This window comes from Clinocottus analis, unplaced genomic scaffold, assembly GCF_023055335.1.
Source record: "Clinocottus analis isolate CAN_PGR_092001 unplaced genomic scaffold, fCliAna1.0.p SCAF_21, whole genome shotgun sequence".
Lineage (NCBI taxonomy): Eukaryota > Metazoa > Chordata > Actinopteri > Perciformes > Cottidae > Clinocottus > Clinocottus analis.
This window is the reverse complement of record NW_027175943.1, coordinates 4,525,996-4,546,785: the sequence shown is the minus strand read 5'-3', so window position 1 is coordinate 4,546,785 and position 20,790 is coordinate 4,525,996. Positions and strand designations below refer to the sequence as shown.

Below are 20,790 nucleotides of genomic sequence, written 5' to 3'. Positions count from 1 at the left end.
CGCGATGGCAAAGTTGAAGTGCAAGCACTCAAAAGCTCAGCTCATGATTGAGTATTAAAATGACTTAAAGCCGAAAAACAAGACACTCTCGACCTCAAGTCTTCATTTATTCCGATGGCGTATTTTAGTTTTATGAATTTGGCTCATTGCTTCATTTTAATCCCATTTTCTCTCCCTGCAAAAGTGCTCACACTCCAAATGTGTCTCGTCCTTTTTTCCCTTTGCAAATGATGCCCTATGACGTGTGCTGCAGCACCGAGCGCAGCCAACTGTGAGCACTAAAACTGACTTTTATTGCCTCTAACACACACAGAGAGAAAGAGAGAGAGACACCCTCAAAGCAGGCCGGAGGTCAATGGAGGAAAAGGAAGCACAGTGAGGGGTTTCGTCTGATTTGCTCTCCATCCGTTATCGCTACTCTCCCTTCCTTCCTCCTCCTCCTCCTCCTCACCTCCTGCTTACTATCAGTGATTCCGCTGGATACGATGAGGGTGAGAAACACGGCAGCCAAAAAGCAGTGGTAAGAAATCATGCAACAGGACAGGATTCACTACAACAGACACATGAGAGTTCAGCTCACAACAAGTAGCATTCATCGGTCTCAAGAAGTGGCCAGAACAGACCGATATATTGATATACAGCAAATTCTCTCATGTTTAATTCTTATTTACTTATTTCAATATGGTGTTATTCTCTTACAGTGACTAGTATGAATGACTAAAATAAACAAGCACGATACAAAACAAATGGAAACTTCATTCAACATTGGCTCACACTGCACTTTCATGTATTTCGGAAGTATATATGCTGTAAAACTGTTGAACTGGTTGCATGTTTGACACTAAAGCCATCCAAAAAAAGAACATGGGGAAGTAATAACTATAAAAGTAGATCGTGTCTAACCACCAACATATACTTCAGTAGATTTGTTGAAGTTCAACCAGGTTGCATGCAGACTGTCACTTCCTCTCTACCTTCCTCGTCCTCTTTCCAGCCCAATCTGAACATTCAGATTTGTCCACAGTGAGCCTTCTTCTCCAAAATTATGGTGCTGTACACAATTACTGCATTTTACTACATACTGAGAATGTACAAAAACACACACGCAGCCACTCTTCTTCTGCACTAATCTAAACTGGTCCCATTAAGAGGTGTGAACCATCAAACTAATTTCCCGTACTTCTCTTATCCCGTCTGTTTATGAACCCCGTAATGAGCTCTTTTTTACTTTGGCGATATCCTATTAGGAACCCAACAGTCCCATTAAGCTGCTAAGCCAACTTGCTGGTGGCTTAGCCTGGCATGGTGACTAATGGCCGAGTGTGCCAAGACCGGCGGACTGGTTTGCGATGGGACAAACGGTTGTTCTATCGACAGTAGACGTGAACCAGTGGAGGAGGATGTCCGGGCTCGGGCCTTTCACTGGGAAGTGAGTGAGGTCACTGTTGGCTTACAGAGGCGCGCTTTACAGTGGCTGTTGTGTTGCGTCTGTTAATGCTAAACACCAGCGCCCGAGTCTTTAGTTGCTGAATTGTTTTTTACGAGGCGAATATCAAAAGTAAGACAGACGTCGCAAGACAAACGTTATAATGACGAGGACGAAGTGCCAAGCCAGCAGAGATAAAGGAGGGCCGAGGCCGCGGAAGGACGGCAACACCGGGCTGTTGAAGTCAAGAGTATTTGGAATGGTTTCGGGAACAATTAGTGTTTCAAATAGAGCTGCAAGAATTAGATAATAACGCCACAAAAGATAAGCTGCAGCCATTTTGATATAGAGTAATCTCTTTGGTCATTTCTGGAGCAGAAATTTCACATTTGCTGGTTGCAGCTTCTATCTGATGTAATGCTTTTACATAAAATCATCTAATGTCTTCTTTTATCTTTCACTTTACCATTATTTTTAAATCACAATCACAATTTCGTGACCATTGTGGATATCTGTGTAATGATACTGTTATTCAAAAGAGCCCAATTAAATAAAAAATGCATAAAAATTGCATCAACTGGCAAATATTTTGGGGTCAGGTCATACCTAGAAGTTGGCATTAAAAGTGAAACAATATTAAAGATGACAGTGTTTCTCCAAAGCTGCAAAGACTTTTTTGTATTTTGGAACTGCTACCGATGGGATTGAACGCAAATAAACACAACAATTTACTACACCAACAGTTGTATGTGTTATATCACTCTTATATTGTCTGTTCACTTAAAACAAAGACTAACAGACTGAATGTAACCAGGAAAGTTCAGGCAGAGGAAAGATTAAAACTGCAACTGTCTGAAACCAGCATTTCTTTCCCTGTGCTTCTGCTGGCTTGACTGGCTCGTGACTGACAGAATGAGGGTCCTAACAGAACTGGCGAGAGCGTCAGCTATTGGTTGAAAGTTTTAGACGCAGGAAGAAGACAAAAAAAGGAGAAAAAAATTCAGAGAAGTAGAACGTGGAGGTAACACACGCTGGCTCCCGTCATGTCGTCTAACAGGCTCCCGTCACCGGTTCGTTTGCCTGAACGCACACATTAATGGGAGACAGCGAGGGGAGCATCCTTCTTGGTGTGAGAGTCAACAGCCTGGTATTTCCTGTTAGATGCAACCTTGCAAGCCGAGAATGTCAGCTTCTATTTTACGGTGACGGATTACACTCACAAACCACACTATCCTTTATGCCGCTAGGAACGAAACTGTAGCACGAGAGCCACGGGGGAAAAGTGATGAAGGGGCCTGCATCCCGCCAACAACAATATTCTGCGGGGGGAATAAAATGCTTCATAATATCGTTGGAGGTGTGAGGGTATTAAAATGTTGACAAATCATTCGTACAGGTATGACCTTTCTGCATACCAGTCCAAAACTTTAATGCAATTATCAATTTCCAAAGCACTGTTTCCTAATATAAATTGTTTATTTTGCCTAATTACTCTCTAAAATACTCATTTTGGCTGCTTTAGAGTAAACACACAGATGCCCACAAATGTGCAAAGGCTGTCGCATTGACGTCTTAATTTCTCAAAAGGCTGAAACACATGAGCAGCCGGAGGGTGACAGACCGTATTTTTGTGGTAACTTATTAAAACCCAACACCTCTAACCAACAACAGATACGACTCTCAAGACACGGAGTGAAACTCCACACCAAACCTTCCCTCAGGCCTCTTTTCACAGAACACACACGCAACCGCAAACACTCAAGTCATCGTGAGCATCTCTTAAGGGGAAGGACAAAAAAATATTTGTCAAATCTGAACCAGAGCTGATAGTAAGACGCTGATACCATGTCATCTGGAAATCAGAAGGGAGTTCTTGCAAAGAAGAGAAAAAAAAGCAGGGTTATGGCGCTTTCTTTCGTCTTATCAGGATTCATCCACATTCTTTGAGGCCTTGTATCTTTAATCAATCTGAAGACTTTGGCCGGTGCATACACCCGCTAATACACAACAAAAACTTGCAGCAACAATTCCTTTGACCTGCAGCACGACCCTGCTTCAGACCGAGATGTCACAACCTATCAGCACGTAGAAGACGAAAATAAATAAAATCAGACTAGTGGACTGCAGCTCGTTTCAATCCGAAGGAATGTTTAAACATTAGATTTCAGTTTGTTTGTTTGTTATATTTCGGTGCATGTGAGGTAGCAACGCACATGTTACTTAAAAGATTACTCATTTTTACTTGAAAGATTCAGCTACCCAAGACACACTTCAGCTAAAACCTGGGTATTAGAAAAAGACAACGAAAACTTTTATGGACATTAGAAATACTGGCATACAGAGCAACAGAGCGTATGCAGTTATGACCAAATATGTATATAACAAGGTGAAATATCTTACATCTTATTTATCCAATTATTAAAGTTTTGATGCAGTTTTATGAAGTTTAAACACTTAGATGAAGACATGTTTGACAAGGTGACTGAAACTTAAATATGGTTAGTGTGAAGAGTTATTGGCACACAAGATGAACTAATTAACATTTAATGTGCCTCTGGGTCACAGCCTTCATTGGTAAATCCCGTTTCAGAAGTATCTACCAGTTAAAGAAACAATGAAAGTACATCTGCGACGCTCCAATACGTTCGGATTAGAATAAAATTAACCTCTGCACGGAGGGGAAACTCGAGGGGCTCTCTCATCACTGTGTGACAGGTAGTATGACATATGAGGTATTGGTGACAGAGAAGGATGTCAAGTTGCTATGAATAGAGCATCGACCACCCACCTCCCCTGTGCTAACACACAAACACACGCTAGCGCGCGTCAACGCGTGCGCGCACAACGGGGGGTTGATTGCGAGTGTGTGAACCCGGGCCTGCCGTTCATATGGGGATGTGTTTGACAGCTGTGACTGACAGTCCAAACAGAGCCGGGTAGGAGAAGGGAGGAAAGAAAAAAAAAAAGAAAAAGAAAAAACCCACACACCAACACCCGAAGGCTCAGAAAGACAGAAATACACACCCTGACATGTCCTCAGCACTGTGCCAGACTTCTGAACAGACACATGCACCAAAAAAGTGCATAAATACAGTTCCTGCTCTGTTGCTCAGGCGTGTATTTGATACACCTCGGATCAATCACATAAGAGCCAAGTTAGGTTTTCAGTGCCGCACAAACTTTTCAATGTTGCAGCTGCGCTTGTGAAGTACAAGGGCGCGGCAATATGGCTGGATTAATGTTGTGCGACGGTATCGGCTTTGAGAAAGCAATATTGTGCAGGTCAGGTATACGCTGTATTGTGTATTGATTTCAGCCTCCTTTTCGTCACCGTCAACACTAAGTACCAGAAGCAAAAGAAACAATCACATTTCTTGCCGTCATATGCCCCAACATGTTTTTTTATGTGTTTTTTTTAGGAGGTGCATTTTACATGGAACTGTAAATCTGTAAAGCTATGGAGCGACCACGTGTCGCATCCAGACAGAGGAGCATAAATCCCTCCACTCGTCTCCCCAGAGACACTAAACACTAAACACAACCCGCCTCTTCATGGGAACTTGGAGACATTACAGAGGAAACCATTTGTTCCCCTCACAGGAATTGAGGCACTGGAACACCGCCGACAACTTAAGCATAGAAACTACAGGCTGCGTTGCCAATTTTAGAGGCGCAGTTGACAAAAAAAAGGCACAGAAGTCACTCTCTTTGGTGCAGATCTGGATACTGTTGCATGTTCTCACCTCAAGTTCACAGGCGATGTCCGTATGTCAGGGACACGGGAAGTGGATACAAATAATTGAGACTTTACTATTTTGCACCACAGATTGAAAAGAAGGTGTTTATGTACTTTTTCAAATGTGCAGTGACTTTCGTAATGACAATCTATGCATTAATCAGAGCCGACGCAAATCAAAAACATGACATTTTTAAATACTGAGTTCATTGGAATCTACTGTAATATGTTTCTTCAGAAAAACAGTCGATTTTCCCACAGTTAAAAAAAGAAAAATGTTGACGTCATTATAAAAACGTAATCTCTGGTGGTGTGATTATAGTAGTTGACACCTTTGGCTGAGCACTTTCATGTTTTGTCTACAATTCACACAGCCAAACACACACATCCACTTTTTGTAGACCTTGTGCTTCCCAGAGGATGAAAAAAAACACAACCCACAGACGCCGTCACTCATATGCTCAAAGTCAAGGGGTTACGGTGTGACCTCTGAGGTCAACTGGCAGGCAGTGTGTGCATGAGGATGTGAGGATTAAACTACTTTATGTGAATTGTGGGTACATTTTAGCTTAACGCCAGGCCAATGTGGTGCCTACTGACACATTTATTTATTTTTAATTTCCTGTTTTTAATGGGTACGAGGTACTAAGCAGATGCACAAGGTGCCTACTCTGTCTGTCATGTGTTCTGTTAAGCAAAGATTGTGATTTTACAACAATTGAAAAATACACATTATTTAGGTGTTGAAATCCACTTTCAGTTAAATGTAAAAACAGGATTCTTCTGATCACAAGAAAGTCCGATCATTATTATAATATTTTCTTTTTTACAGATACATGTATTTTTGTTGGATTAAAATGTACTTTGAAGACAACAATAAGATAAAATGTAAATTGCGCTGGGATTGGGGACCGCGTTCTTCAATCTGCACCTAATTAAACCGTTTTTCACACTTCACGGCGGCTCAACTGCTCTGACACACAGGCCCTGCGTGAACACGAGACACCGCCTGTGTGTATTATGGATGTGTGCGTTAACGCATACACAATTTGCACACAGAGCTCCGGGACATACCACACAAACCAGCGGTGCGAGGGAACGAGGAGGGATGGGAAGAGGGATTAGGCCTATAAAAAGGTGTCTGGTTTCCCCGCCGGAGGGCTGATAGCAGATATCACAACTCCTCCGAGTGGCTGTGCACCTCATTATCAACACCACGCTCCCTCACAGCCTCCGCTGGCCTCCATGGGCCGTCACTGTGACACCACATGTATGAACTCTGCTCTCACTGTAGCTTGAAAAAAAAAAAAAACATGGCGCTTATACACAGAGTTGCTGGGAAAAACTACATTTAAATGGTAGAGTCAGTCACTCTTTTGATATTTTTATATGGAATTTATCAGTATATGTACCATTTTTCAAAAATGAAACATGGTTTGTTAGTAATTTTTTGTTTTGAAACAAAACACCTGGTGCATTCATCCAGTCAGGTGCAGCAGGCAGTCATGTTGACGCGTGAGTGAGAGAAAAAAACTGACAACCACCTATTGTACAGCCTACATAAACTGACACCTGTCCACAAGCTTATCAATATTGATCAGACACAATAAGTAGAGCAACAATACGGGCTTGAGTTGCCAGGCAAACGTGTCATAGAGCTTATGAAAGACCAACTTTTGTGTTATGGAAGACCCACTCATGCCTGCGAGCTGTATTTAGAGAGGCCCTGCCAAAGAAACAGCACTGTTTGAAAGACAAGAACAGGCCGAGATTGAGACACTGCGCTCCTTGTTGCAGTTACCTGTGTATGTATGACGTGTCTTCGAACTTTCAAGACCGGACAGAGAAAAATGGGTGGAAAGTAATAACATGTCTCACCAAGCAACTGAACCAGTTTGTGTGGAGGAGACTAAGTGAGAGAAATCTAGAAATCCGAGCCCGCTGGCTTTCTTATTGAAAAAAATACCTGCATATTGATGTCACAGCTCCAGCACACACTGTTACACAGTTATAACACACACACACACACACACTAGCTTTTTCCCTTAACACACACGCTCACTCTCACTTCCTAAACCCCACTGTGCCATGCTGTGTGTGGCCTGCAGCAATGAGTAGTACGCACACATCTTTAAAGCACGCAATAATAATGATATAATAATAATAACTTCATTTATCTAGCACTTTTAAAAACAGGATTTATGAAGTGCTTTCAGAGATAAGCAAAGAATAAACACGACCGAAATGGCGGCAAACAAAAAAGACTATAACATAAAAGCATTTTCAACACAACTGAACCAAACTTTACATTACATATAAATCACTGAAATAAATCGCAGCAACTGAACTTGTATCCTGAGCAAACCCTGGACGGCGACCAAGGCGACCGGAGAGACGCCGCTCGAGTCGGAGGCGCTCAGCTCGCCATGTGCCACCGTGCGTGTCAACAATCACAGCAGCCGGTGGGCGTGGTGAGGGGGCGGAGTCACTGGGCGTCCTCCCGCAGTCTCGCCTGTTTAGCAAACTTGCTACGGACGCCCGCAACTATCCACAAGGAGGATTAAGGGTGCAAGAAACAGAGGACGATCTGTTAAAGGTCGATGTGCAGATTGAATTTCAGACTGATTTAACATTTTTGGGGTTTTTCCAAGGAGTGACTTATCGGGGGAATCATATTTATAGAGTATGAAATAAATAAAGGAGGCTGTACATGGATATGGCAGTAATGACATCCTTCTTAATAAAAGGGTAGGATAAATATTGTCCACATGAAAGGGAATTAGAGGCTCACTGCATGATTGTGGCTATAAGACTAATTATTAATATTATTATTCATCATGTTCGCCTTGGATTTTAGGGCAATCTGCTGACCAACTATACTTTAACCTAATCCATGACAGAACCGGAAATTAAATCTATATTGGTTATTGCCGTACATGAGCGGTGAAGCTCAATGGCTTCATTTTGAGGTGTGTGTGAAAAACCACTGGCAGAAAGAGAGCTAAACGTTGCTGTAATAGGAATTTTTTTAATCTACTTTCTACATTTCACATTAATCCTCTCTGGTTGCCAACCGAACAATTGCAATGAGAGCGGGGGGGGAGGGGGGGCGAGATGAAACAAAAGAGTGAAGGACGATGCAATCGGAATCACAAAAGGCCGAGAAAATGATCTTTTTTATAAGTTTAATGTTGCGTGAGCGGAAAACGGAGAGAACTTCGTCGAACCGAGTTAACCGACTGCTGATGAGCCGTCCGACCCTCAAGGCTGGCTGCCTGACTGCAGATGGCAAAGGTCTGGTATGCTGCCCTGAAACGCCCCGCTGGAGGCAGAATCAAGGGCAGGGCTCAATGTGTGTGTATGTGTGTGTGTGTCGCATCAGTCTGCACTTGCAAGTGAACACACATACACACGGGGCACCAGCTCCATCTGTCTTTGACATGGGAGAGCTTAATGACAGAGGCAGAAAAGCCAAAGAAAAGGCCTCCTCGTTCTCCCTCTCCCTCTCTACATTTTCCTTCCCTCGATCTCTCTTTCCCTCTTGACCGCACTCTCCCGACATCAATGCTCCATATGGACAGACTTTTTAAACTCGTCTTGGGCTGGCACACAATCAATAAGACATCTAGACGTACACACACACGCGCACACACATTAACGAGTGTAATCTGGCGCAGAGGCTGGAACATACTCCATGTACACATGCAATACGTCCTGAAGACAAAAGTTTTAAATTTTCCAGTGTGTGTGTTAGGGAGTCACCTCGACACACACACACACACACACACACACAAACTCCCTCGACGCTTGTTCTATCTTTAATGAAGTCTCTTTTGTGAATCCTGCAGCTCTGACTCAGTTTTCTCTCTACTGCCTGCCATCTGGCTCTATTCAGTCCTCAGATAACATATGTCCTAAATTGAGATAGTCTGACATTTCTGACCAGTCGCTGTGGGTCTACAAATGGGCCATCGCTGAACTGTCCTGCCTAAATCTTTTCATCATCATGTTGCGACGGAACACGAGGTTGAAACACTTCCCTGTGGTTTTATAGCGCTGGAGCTCGTGATTGTAAAAAAGTAAAAACAGGTGAAGCTGGGGATGTTCGGTGGAGTCAAATTTCAAGAACGGACTTGTTGTTCTCCGTTCAGGCAGACGGAAGACAGAGGAAACAATCGAGAGGCGCAGCGCTGCATTATCACACCTCAGACAGAGACAGACAGCAGAGCAACCTATTCGAGGAAAATAGTGATATAGCAATGTGATTGTGGTTTATGTAAGCGTGAAAGGCTCCTTCTTCCCTTATGACCGACCATTTTTGATGTCCTATACTAATGTAGCATTGAACAACAGTTTTAAAAAAAGATTGTTGCCCTAAATTTTTATTCTTTGGTCTATGAATCATCTTATAAGACTATGAAATATTCAATATCAGTTATACTGTTCAGTCTTGCCACGCTGCAGTTAAAACATGTCTGTACTACAGTGATAGGTTCGTAATAGACTGAAAAGTATCAGGTCTTAATCCAACCACAACCGTGTTTGGTTTTAAAACCAGTCAAACTAAAGTACCTCGTGGAAAACCTCTTGAACCACCAAGAGAAGTCCTGACCGGCTCGCTGACTGCATGTCGGCTCTCTCAACTTTAATCAAAGTGAAAAGATGGAAGAAAAAGGCAGAAGTTGTTTGGGCTGTTTTAAGTAAACATGGCCGCGGGACATTTTCAGGCCAAGTGCACCATATGACCTCCCAAAATTAGACATTCATAATGAAAAAAATAGAAGTGACGAGTGTGACAAACGACCCCGCGTAGAACGGCTGGGGTTTGAGTTGAGACGGGTCATGTGCTCGGGGGAAACTGTCAGAAAAGAGAAGAGAAGGGGACGAGGCGAGAGAGCGCCTTGAACCCTGAATGAACCACCCTTTCCCGCTCCCCTTTCTCCCTTCTCACTCTCTGCCGAGCTGATGACTCACTGCTGGAAGAGAGGGAACCCGAGGGGGTGGGGGGGTTGAGAGGAGTCGAGCTCGACCGCAGCAACACTACTGTGGCTCTCGCTCTTGTGCAGAGCGGTCGTAAATGAGGGGGGCAGGTAGCGGTTCTTGTAGAAGGTATGATAACCACGCTGCCTGCTCTGGGGATCAAATGTGCGGCCTTAAGCCTGTATGCAGACGTTTGCTGCTGACCACAAGTCAGATTGTCAACCATTGTGGACTCTGTTTCTTTAAAAGCAACACTCAGGGTGCAGCTGGAGCACAAAACTCACAGTTTGGAGTCAGGGAGCAGGTCAGCAGAGGAAAAAGAAAGCAAATGTGACTTATTTTTTGGAGGTAAAGCAACTGGTATACAAGACCCCAGAAAAAAATATTTTACCACCATCATGAAAAATAATTTCCACCACCCAGAAGTAAAAAATATTCTCAATGTTATCTTTTTCATGTTCGGTTAGTCATCATTTGTAGTGGTTATTTCCTAAAAAACACAATTTGAATGATAAGGAAACAAAAGATGTTATTTGTATTGATAATTGTGGATCGACAACTGTCAACACCGTGAGCTTCACTAAAAGTCAATTATGCTTCAGTACAAATAAGCATTTATTTATTTATTGACCAAGAAAAACAATAGCAAACAATTCAGCAAATGTTTTTTCTTTTCTTCTTGAGTCAAATTCTGTTGTATTTTCCTTCATCTGTGTTGCATTTTAAAGAAAAGATTGGCAAAGCACGATTTTGGGAAGTAAAATGAGGTTGTGGTTTGCATTGCGTTTCAATTGCAAATGTCCGCAGAGTTAGTTCGCAAAACAACCTATTTAATCCTCAATGGACTGTCTTGGTTTAATTATCTGGTTTCAGCTTCTCCAAAGAAATGACTTGACTGTTTCCTTTTTTCTCTGCTTTTATATATATACACAAAATGAGCCGCTGAAGATTTCCCTTTGGGGATGAATAAAGTATACATCCATCCATCCATCCATCCATCTCTTGCAGCCCTTTTCTGATTATTATGATCCATGTTGTTAACTCTGTCAGAGAAATGAAACATTTTTGCATGCTTGAATTTATTCTGCGATACTCTTGAGCGTTGAGAGGAAATGATCGTTCCCTTCCTCCCACCCAGCTCAGAACACAGCCGGCTACGTTGGCGCTGGTGGGGTTTCAGTGTTTGATGCCCGGCATCACAGGTCTTCTTGTTGAAAGCTGGTCCTCCTGCTAGCTCCGCCTCCTCACTGAAGTCCTTCTCATTCGTCTTCACCAGGCATTGATCCCCACCGCACAGAACAGGTCTTGTATTTTTGTCTTGATTAACCAAAACAACCCAAGACGAGTTTCTCAGCGTGTTTTTACTGAAGCTGACGACACCCTGTCTGCACCCAGGTGGTTCATAGCATAGCAGTAACTTAAATACCCTTTTTTTTTTGTTTACAAAAGTAGGAACTTTACTTTGTAATGTAACCAGTGGGGTGGCCTTAGAGACTGAAACTGCACAGCAAATGTGTCTAGCAACATCACAACAGTAAATACAGATACTATATACATACATATAGCCAAAAGAGAGAAGAAAAAAAAGTAACATACAATCATATCGGCACATGAAAGCCAACAATGCTGAAACCAACAACCAGCTCTAATTCTAACAAAACATTGTCTCTAAATGTCTTGTTTATCCAAACAGTCCAAACCACAAAATGTATTCAGTTTACAATAATATACATCAGAAGAAAAGCAGCCAATCCTCAAAACTGGAGAAGCAGCGACCAGACTGTTTGAAGCGAGTAAATCGACTATCAAAACAGGCGACGATACATTTTATGTCGATTGACAGATCAATTATAATGGCCTCTCATTTCATCTCTGTAACGGTCTGCCCAGAGTGCATGCCTTCATTGGAAACCAGGACTGTACAGAGTTAAGCGCAGTTTCTCTGGACATGGATCAGCTCAGGCAGACTAACCGCAGTCTTGCCCTGCCCTTGCCTCCAAAACCACCCAAAAGGACCGACTACGCTGCAACAAGAGACAAAATAGAATTCCTGGCAGAAACCAGAGAAATAGAAAAAAAGAAGAGAGAGGGAAAGAAAGAAAGAGAGAGAGATGACCTTTAGCCCACATGCTGTGAGATGATCTTCAGCAAACCAAACCAAATGTAAAGACTGCGGCACGCTTGCATGTGTCTGTGTGTTGTTTAGTAGTTTAGACTTTGTCCGCTCAAGACAGCTGTCTGGTTTCAGTGTTGTTGTCGTGATGAGGAAGGGGGTTGTTGTTGTTCCTGCTACTTGTTCCTCTTCAAAAACATGCTATCTTTCCAAAATAGTCCACTCTGTCATTAACAAGATGTGAGACAAGAGATGGTTTCCTGGATCCTAACCACACACACACACACACAAGTTTTTTCTGAAACTAGTGTAGTTTAAAATATAAGAAGGTGGAATATGTCAGACTCTCTTGCAGGGCGGTGAATTATAAATGTTAGTTGGTAAATTGTGGCAACGCCGAGTTCATTTGTCTACCAGACACTTTGGCGAGTTGGGGTTGAGGTTAAAATATTTGAGGTTGAATTCTAATAAATCCACTAGGGCGATAAATGCAGAGACTTTGCTGGTGACTTTTCAGGATGAACCAGTAGATATAAAGAAAACAAGTTAGTTTCCTTCCATGAGCTCATGTGAAACCTCACGCACATTCTTCAGCAGTGCTTCCAAAATGATGGCAACGGTAGAGAACATCGAACTGCAGCCACAAGTGCAAGATGATCAACCACGACATGAGCAACCCGGTCTTCAAGGAATGAAAAAAAAGCATTGTTTCCTCAACCACATTCAATAAACTGTTCTACAAAATCACACACATATATATTACTTCATTGTGATTCTGAGCAAAGGCCAAAACCTCCTGACGTCAACTGCCACAGGAATGCCACTAGGCGGATTCTTCAGTAAAACTCTCCGGCGGCATTAGTTAAACAACCAGACAATGCAAAGAAACATTTGTAGATAACAGTGAGCCTTTCCTGGAATCCAAACCCCTTCGCTCTCTTTGTTCTTTTGCTTGAATATTTCCCGACACTTGAGAAATCCTTTTTGTGCCCTTTCTGTACACCTCTCTCGTGCAGGTGGGTGGGTGGAGGGGGGTGCAGCGCCATCCCTGGAGGAAGGCTTGCGGAAAACAGTTTCAAATATGAAACATTTCGGTGCATGTGCATGGATAAGCCACATCAACAAATATGACGCAGAATCTCTCTGATGTTAAATTTGTTTAACTAAGTCCCAAGAAAAAAAACAAGCGTCTTATTACTAAACCTACACTGGTGACTATAGATCTGTAAAACATATCAGTACAAAGGCTTGCAAGGCACAACAGCAAAGCAATGTTTTCATGAGTCACAAGCCTTTTAGCTTTAGAGGATGGGAATGAAATGCTGCTCTACTGCTATCAGGAGACTGACTCATATGAAGCCACTGACAGTAACAGGGCTTCCCCGACATTTCTGTAATGGAGGGTTCACTACAGGCCGGCTTACAGCGTGCCACTCCCTTCTAATCTAATACAGTAATAGTGGCAGTTGCTGTAAGCCGTGGGAGGTGGCTTGGTGTGGGGGTTTCCCAACATGGGAGATCCTGTGTATATTTGTTACCCTCCTCTGAATGGATGAACCGGGCCTGAGTGGTTGCCGCAGAACAGGCGGAACGTTCAGACGGCCTGAGGCGCTTGAAACAATGCGTCTGAGCCGGCACTACCACAGCTGACAATAACCAGGCGACGATCTGGGCTGCTGGAATAAGAAAATAAATAAAGCTTTTCTCTCGGAGCATGCGTGGCTCTCTGGTGAATTCTCCTGAAAGCTTCGGGCAGCAAACTCTCGTTTTGTACAGTATATCAGAGGCCTCTATGAAAAGACAGACACCCCCGAGGCGAAAAGAAATGAAGTACAACAAAACTGAGAGACGGACAAACACACAAGTGTCAGTAGAGTTCATATTTTTTCCCTGTCAATTTCAGCTGCCCCAAGATAGGAAGTAGGTAAGAGTTTGCTCACTGACGCCCGAATGAAAGCAAACAGGAGTCAGACAGGGGGAATCAGTTCATGTTTTCTGAATGAAACATCCTGAATGTGGAGGGACAGCAGGAGCAAAAACTGCTGACACAGGAGAAACCAACATTCCCTCGACGAAGCTGTAATGGCTACAAACAGCGAAGGAACAAGGGCAGGGAAAAGGCAAATGCTGTGGGGTGAGGAAACTCTCCTGGAAGAGGGGAGTGAATGTGAGGAAGACAACGAGCCTCTCCAAAACCAGAGTCAACGGATAGGTACGAACTTCCACAGCCCAGCGGAGCATTTGGCCCCGTGTTGGCTCTCCGGCTCTCCTGCCCGCTCTCTTTCGCTAAGCAGCGAGGCCGCTGCCAACAACAACACCAAGAGGACTTGGGCCTCTATCAAACATGACGGCAGCGCTGTTTTCAAAACCACACTGGCTTTAGATTTACATCAGAATGTTCCGTCCCATCCGAAGCAAACAGCAGCGAGATTTTTGGAAGAGGCACAGATAAATACGTTTTTCTAAAAGTATGAGCTCAGATTAGCACATTCCATGTCTTGCACAAGTAAATAAATGCCCCCTCGTCATGGCTTTTGTGGGAGAAATCTAACCCCTTTATCAGGCCCTGGGCTTGGATAAATTATGTAATGCAAGCCCCTCATAAGGTCACTCAAATGCATTACCAATAAAAGGAACCGACTATGAATAAGCAGGAGGGGCGTCTAAGTACAGGGACGTGCTCTGATGGTATATCTGGTTTGTGCCCACTGGAACACGTGGATGACGACCAAGAATAGAAGAGTTTCACGCTGGCGGTGATCCAAGCCAAATTGCGCAAACATTTGCATTTCTATCCCCTTGGATGTCTCCTGTGGTCGCTCCCCTGAGACCGACAGACAGACACAAACAGACTGAATAGGGAAACAAGAGAATGAAGACATAGTCAACCAGGGCATGTGGTGCTTTAAGAGGCCCGTCGTCGCTCTACCAAACAAGTTGAATCTGAACCCTGAATGAAACTATAGGCTTCGGGGGATATTTCGATCATGTGAAGTAATGGATATGCATGAACTTCCAAAACAATAGGCTACTGTAGGCATGAGAATAAATCCCCCGAAAGATGTCTGGCGGTGGCACATTTGCTTTGGTGCTTTGCCTGTGACTTCTGTACAGCTCCCCCACAAACACACTTTGAAGATTTTCACAGCTCTGGGTGGATATAGGGCAGCTTTGGAGGCTGCTGGATACCGAGGTGACACTTGGATCAGATGCCTCGTGTCATCTCTGTTGTTAACCTATCCATCAGTGCTGCAGCGAAGGTAGCGGCAGGTGTGGGTGGTTGGGATGACATGGGGCTGCTTTGGAGTGTAGGATGGGTGGGGTGACTCTGCATGTCTTTTAACTCAAGCCGGAGCCTTTGCCACCGTAAAGGTCAGCGCTTCGACATCTGCTGCTCTCTCTGAACCTCTCCTTTCATAAAAGGGAAGCAGGGAAGAGGAGAGGACTCTGGGGAGATGGATGCACGTGCACACACACACACACACCAACTTTTTTGCAAGGTACACTCTTCCCTCCACCTGCACTCACTTGATCACCATTAACACAGCAGCAGAGCTCAAACTGCATGCTGATTCACGCGTATGCTAACAAAAACAACAACACAAGGTTTGCGTCTCAAAGAAATGCTCAGCAGTATCATTACACCAGCACAGAGACGTTTGGCTTTTGGCATGAAAGAATCCATCGTTCTTCTTTTTTTTTTTTTTTGGCAGAGGGACGAAGGGGGGTGAGCAAAATGGAATCCCGTCCCCCGGGGCCATAGCAAAGGCAGAGCAGTGTTGAAATAAGTGATTCATGCTTTTATCATCCCAGGTGAACAGAGCTGCTCTTTCAGCTATCACCACCCGTTTCAATGGTTCGAGAGGAGGGAGAATTACACAAGCAACACTGTTTCTTTTTGCTTTTTGCCACTCGCCAACATGAAGGACAGTGCTCAGGTTTTGTTTTTATTGTGTGCTGATTTTTGTTTTTCCTGAATGCTGTAGCAGGGTAGGAGCATGTGCGTACTGCTGCACGACGGGGGGGAGACACAAACTGTGCACAACAAACAAGAGTAGCTGTCATCGAACGATGAAATGATTAGTCAGTAGGGATGGGTAGCGTTGGGATTTTATCGATAAGAAAACTTGTATCGTTATTAAGTATTGAGCCGGTCCCTTGTGATTTTACAAATACACTTTATTTAGCAGCAATACAAAACATCCTGCATTTAAAATGCATTTGCAGCTAAACAATTAGCTTTCATTTATTAGAGTATTCTCATTCCATGTGCCATCGCTAATGTCACCTAAAGTGGACGAGGATGAGCTGCTCACCAAACAGTCGAAAACTGTTTCAATTTGTTCGCCTGTTGTTTTTTTTACATTAATGACGTTGCCTTGCTTACTTGTAAGGGGTTTATTACATTTGTGACAACAAGAATATCGGCCTCCACCCAAGTAAAATGTAGCCAAAGACAAAGTTACAACTTAAGGGACAGTAGAGTCAGTATAACCTGTAACTTTTAATGTAACAACAAAAACATATAACTACAACCTCTCTGCAATGCTAATGTTACAAGAGAGCCATAATACCATTAAGCCGGTGCTTGAGGAGCCCCTCCCTGTGTGAAGGCAGAACCAATCAAACAGGACATACGGCATGGGGCTGTTGTCAGGCTCTGTGATGCCTCCAACCGTTAATGTGAACACGACCTGCCATCAGCTAAAAAATACCCCTTATGGCACTTTATTTTTCTGGTAAACCCAAGCACACACACTCCCACCCACCCACACCATCTTCCTCTCACACACACTGACCCCCACTTATAGAAAAACACACAGCCAAACACATGAATCTGCAGATATCATCTGGACAGGTGGCCAGTCACCCAGACCTGACCCGCCTGCCCTCTAGCTTGCTCCCTCCCTCTGCCTACTCCCCCTACATCCCCCCTCAACTGAAATCAGTTCAGGTCTGCTGGAAAGCCCCAAATGAACATACACAGCTACCCCCCCCCCGCCCTCCTCCCGCCCTCATCCTCCTCTCTCCTTCCAACATACACACACCTCCAACAAGCACAGCAAAATGTCTGTCACCCACTGAGCTGTCTGTGGGGATTATAGCCTCAAGAGTGAAAAAAAGAGAAAAAGGTTTGTGTCTAGTTAATGTGCAGGCAATTCATGTTAATCAGGGTTTACTCCACAGACTGACCAAAGCAGGGAAGACAATCGGCTCAAACACAGCATCAAGTTCAGGCTACAGTGTATTTTACATTGAATAATATGATTGCATTAGTGATGATGCAGAGGCTAACAAAGCAATGCAGCTGCTCCATGAGGTAATACATCATTGACATGCTCTAACTATCACTTCAATTATATTTTTTTGTTGACAAAGACCATTGCTTATTACATATGTAATGATCTGGTAGTAATTACTGAATGTGCACAACCATCTCAAGACAGAAATAAACATGGAGTTTGACTCAGAAGGAAAATGATTTTAAGTCTTGGTGTGTAGGCAGATAGTTATTGTAATAATCAGAGCCAATCAGGGTAATAATTTAAAGTAGTTTGTGGCATAAAGCGTGACTTTGATCATCAACAGACAGTAAATAAGAAACCAAATCAAACGCTCGTTCTAAGTAAAAGATGTGGATCATTTCTGCGGTGATGTGAGGGTTAAGCACACATGCGCGGTAGTAGGTCTTTTATGTTTATCGGCGAATTTTGTCCTTAGATGCACCACGGTGTTAGGTTGGCAAAAGGTTGTTTTTTTTAAGTAGTAAGTTAAATACAGTTTTCCAGCGCTGTCGTCCACTTACGCGAAAAACGAAGTCGTTAAAGTGCCCGCTATCCACTGCGTGCGGTGGCTCCAAGTTGGAGGTTTTTTAACAGCAAAGCGAGGAGGAAAAAAACACATTTTACAAATAAGAGACAGCAGTATAAAAACACTGCCAAGAGGGGTATGCCTTGCTCACAAAGCCGCAACGTGTTTAAGGCAGGTTATCGCTAGCGAACATCCATTATCGGACAGCTAGCTGCGCCGAGTCGTGAATCCGGTTGGTAAACGTGCTGCCTGGGCTGTGCGAGAGCACGTTGACGAAAACAAATACAACACCAGCAATTATAAAATAGCTTTCAGTGTAAACCAGTCAAGGGAGCAAGGGAGGGGAAGGAAGGGCGAGACGGCATATACGCGTTAAATTGTTTTGTGTTTGTTTTTTTTAAACATGCTTCAATGGGTTGTGTTTAGCTCACTGTCTAGCCTGCTAGCTTACAGCTCGCCGTTGTCTGGGGGAGAGTAGAGTAAAAAAAGAGATCACCGAGGGTGAAGTGTCGCTAAGCTGGAGCTAGCTCACCAAACACTGCAGCAACAGTCAAGTAACGTTAACTGGTCAGAGGAGAAGAAGAAGAAACACTCGCACGGAAACACGTTGAGACAAAGAAACGGCTTTTAACGGCTAAACCGGGAGTCTAGACACTGCGGTGTAACCGGACTACAGCGCAGGGGGTTAAAATCAAGATGTTTCATGGTAATAACTTGTATTCTCTTCAACTCCGCTCCCCAAACCACCAGCCCCGAATCTCAGACTCACCCTGTCACAACAGGCGCCATCTTCCACAAACTCTCACCAAAACTCCAATACTCGCGATATCCTTTCTCTCCCGCAGCCCAACAATCCGCCGAGACAACAGAAGCAGACTGGAGGTGTAGGGACCAGGGAGACGGAGAGAAAGGGGGTGGGTGAGGAAGACTGAGAGAAAAAAGGGGGAGGCGGCGGGTAGCGGCAACAGAGAGAGAGGGGTAGAGCTAGAGAGAGAGCGAAAAGGGCAGACGCCACAACAACAGGCGTGGGAAACTTCGACGATCACGCGAGAGTTGGAAAACTCTCACAATAGGCAAGCACAGAGGGAGCGTCCGCTATCGCGAGATCTGCGTGGAAGTGAGGAAGTTGTTTATCTTGTGGCGCTGAAATACTATTCCCACGTGTTTACCGGATAATGCATTACGGCACCGATTGGTTCGCGGGAAAAAACGCCAGTTGTGAGGGAATCCTCGGTTTTTTCCCAGGCTTGCACAGATTTTTTTTGCAGTGTGCATCCTGTCTCTTGGTGGCGTCTCTGCAGTATTCAGCATTGACAGCTGCATGTAATTACTGCCAAAATATCCTTTTTATTCTATAATACTAGTAGTGGAGACACCAGGAACGAGAGGTGATGAGACTGCAGGGACACGCTGACTCTAAATAAGAGTGGGAATTAAAGGGTTTCTGCACACCACATTTACAATTCCCTTGAGTAACGTTGCAGTTCCTGTTTAGAGAATCGAAACAATGGTGTGAACACATGTGAATGGGCCATACAGGGCAGATTAGTGCATTTGCCATCACATTGGGGAGCCTCATGACCGCCGGTCCTTACAGTCCAAACCGCAGCCAAGGTACAAGGGAGGCTACTATTGAGAAAGATCATGCTTGGAAATGTGGCATGAGCTTTATTAGCCTTTCTATTTGCCTCGGTTTCTCACCCCAGTCGGAGTGCATTTGCACACGTTTGCACCAGGATTGGGTCAGGTCATTCTTGTTTATCAGGGAGGGGTCAGAAAGCCATAAACCTTCATGTAGGTCTGTTTTGTTGTCTCTGCTGCAGCCGTCATTTAAATGCGTTTGGCATCTTTGTTCACCTTACAACTGAATTCTTGTGGGTGTTTTTTCTAACATCAAAGAAAAAGTGAATGCTTCTGAGACCACACTGATGGCAGGTCAATGCTCTCGTTTGTTAGATGTTTTGTGGGTGTGAGCTAACTGCTGATGTTTTGTGTGGAAATAAGTGGCTGCTGGCAGAATGAATAAAGACTAAAACATAAAACACACATGGTTGGCACAGTTGTACAATGTTTAAATACATTAATCATCTTAAACTAGAAGCTTTTTTTTGTGGAAATATGTGGGTGTTACTTGTTAAAGAGTTTGACTTTATGTGAATTACACTCATTCGCATTCTTGCAGGAAGTTATAAGAAACTAGAAATTATTGTTTTTACACTTTCTTTTTTGTAATTATTAAAGAAACTTTATAATAACATTTGAAATGGTTAATCTTTCAATATGTTGATTATTTTTGGACAGAGCCATGCTAAGAGTTTCGTTAGTGCTAAGCTAAGCCAATAAGCTAGCTTCAGCTTTATTGTATTTATCATACAGACATAAGAGTGGTATCAATTTTCTCCTTTAACTCTCACCAAGAAAGATAAGAAGCGTACTTCACAAAATACCCACGAGCAGAAAAAAATCAAGCATTTAAAGCGCTTCAAAGGAATATTTCCGCCCACATATCCACACCAGATTCTTCCTATGTATTAAGTAGCAGATGCAATCTTTTCCTGCATACAATGTACACATTTCATATTTTTCAGATGCATAATTCATTTTTATGGCGCTTCACTGTCCTGCCAGAAAGAAAGGAGGAAAATAATGGAGAGAAAAGAGTTGCAGGGATGAGGTTTTGCATGAGAGTGCCTGGCCCGCGGCCCGCACTATGAAGACACAGAG

The 20,790-nt window shown here is 43.6% G+C and overlaps 1 protein-coding gene across 1 annotated transcript in view; it reads right to left on the bottom strand.

Moving 5' to 3' along the window:
- The window catches only part of rbpjb (recombination signal binding protein for immunoglobulin kappa J region b), a 40,337-nt gene extending 21,299 nt beyond the window's left edge, over positions 1-19,038 (bottom strand). Inside the window, exon 1 of the mRNA XM_068587390.1 lies at positions 18,836-19,038. Within this exon, the coding sequence (XP_068443491.1) occupies positions 18,836-18,855 (20 nt within the window). The 5' untranslated portion in view covers positions 18,856-19,038. The remainder of the gene's footprint in view (positions 1-18,835) is intronic.
- Positions 19,039-20,790: the final 1,752 nt, after the last annotated feature.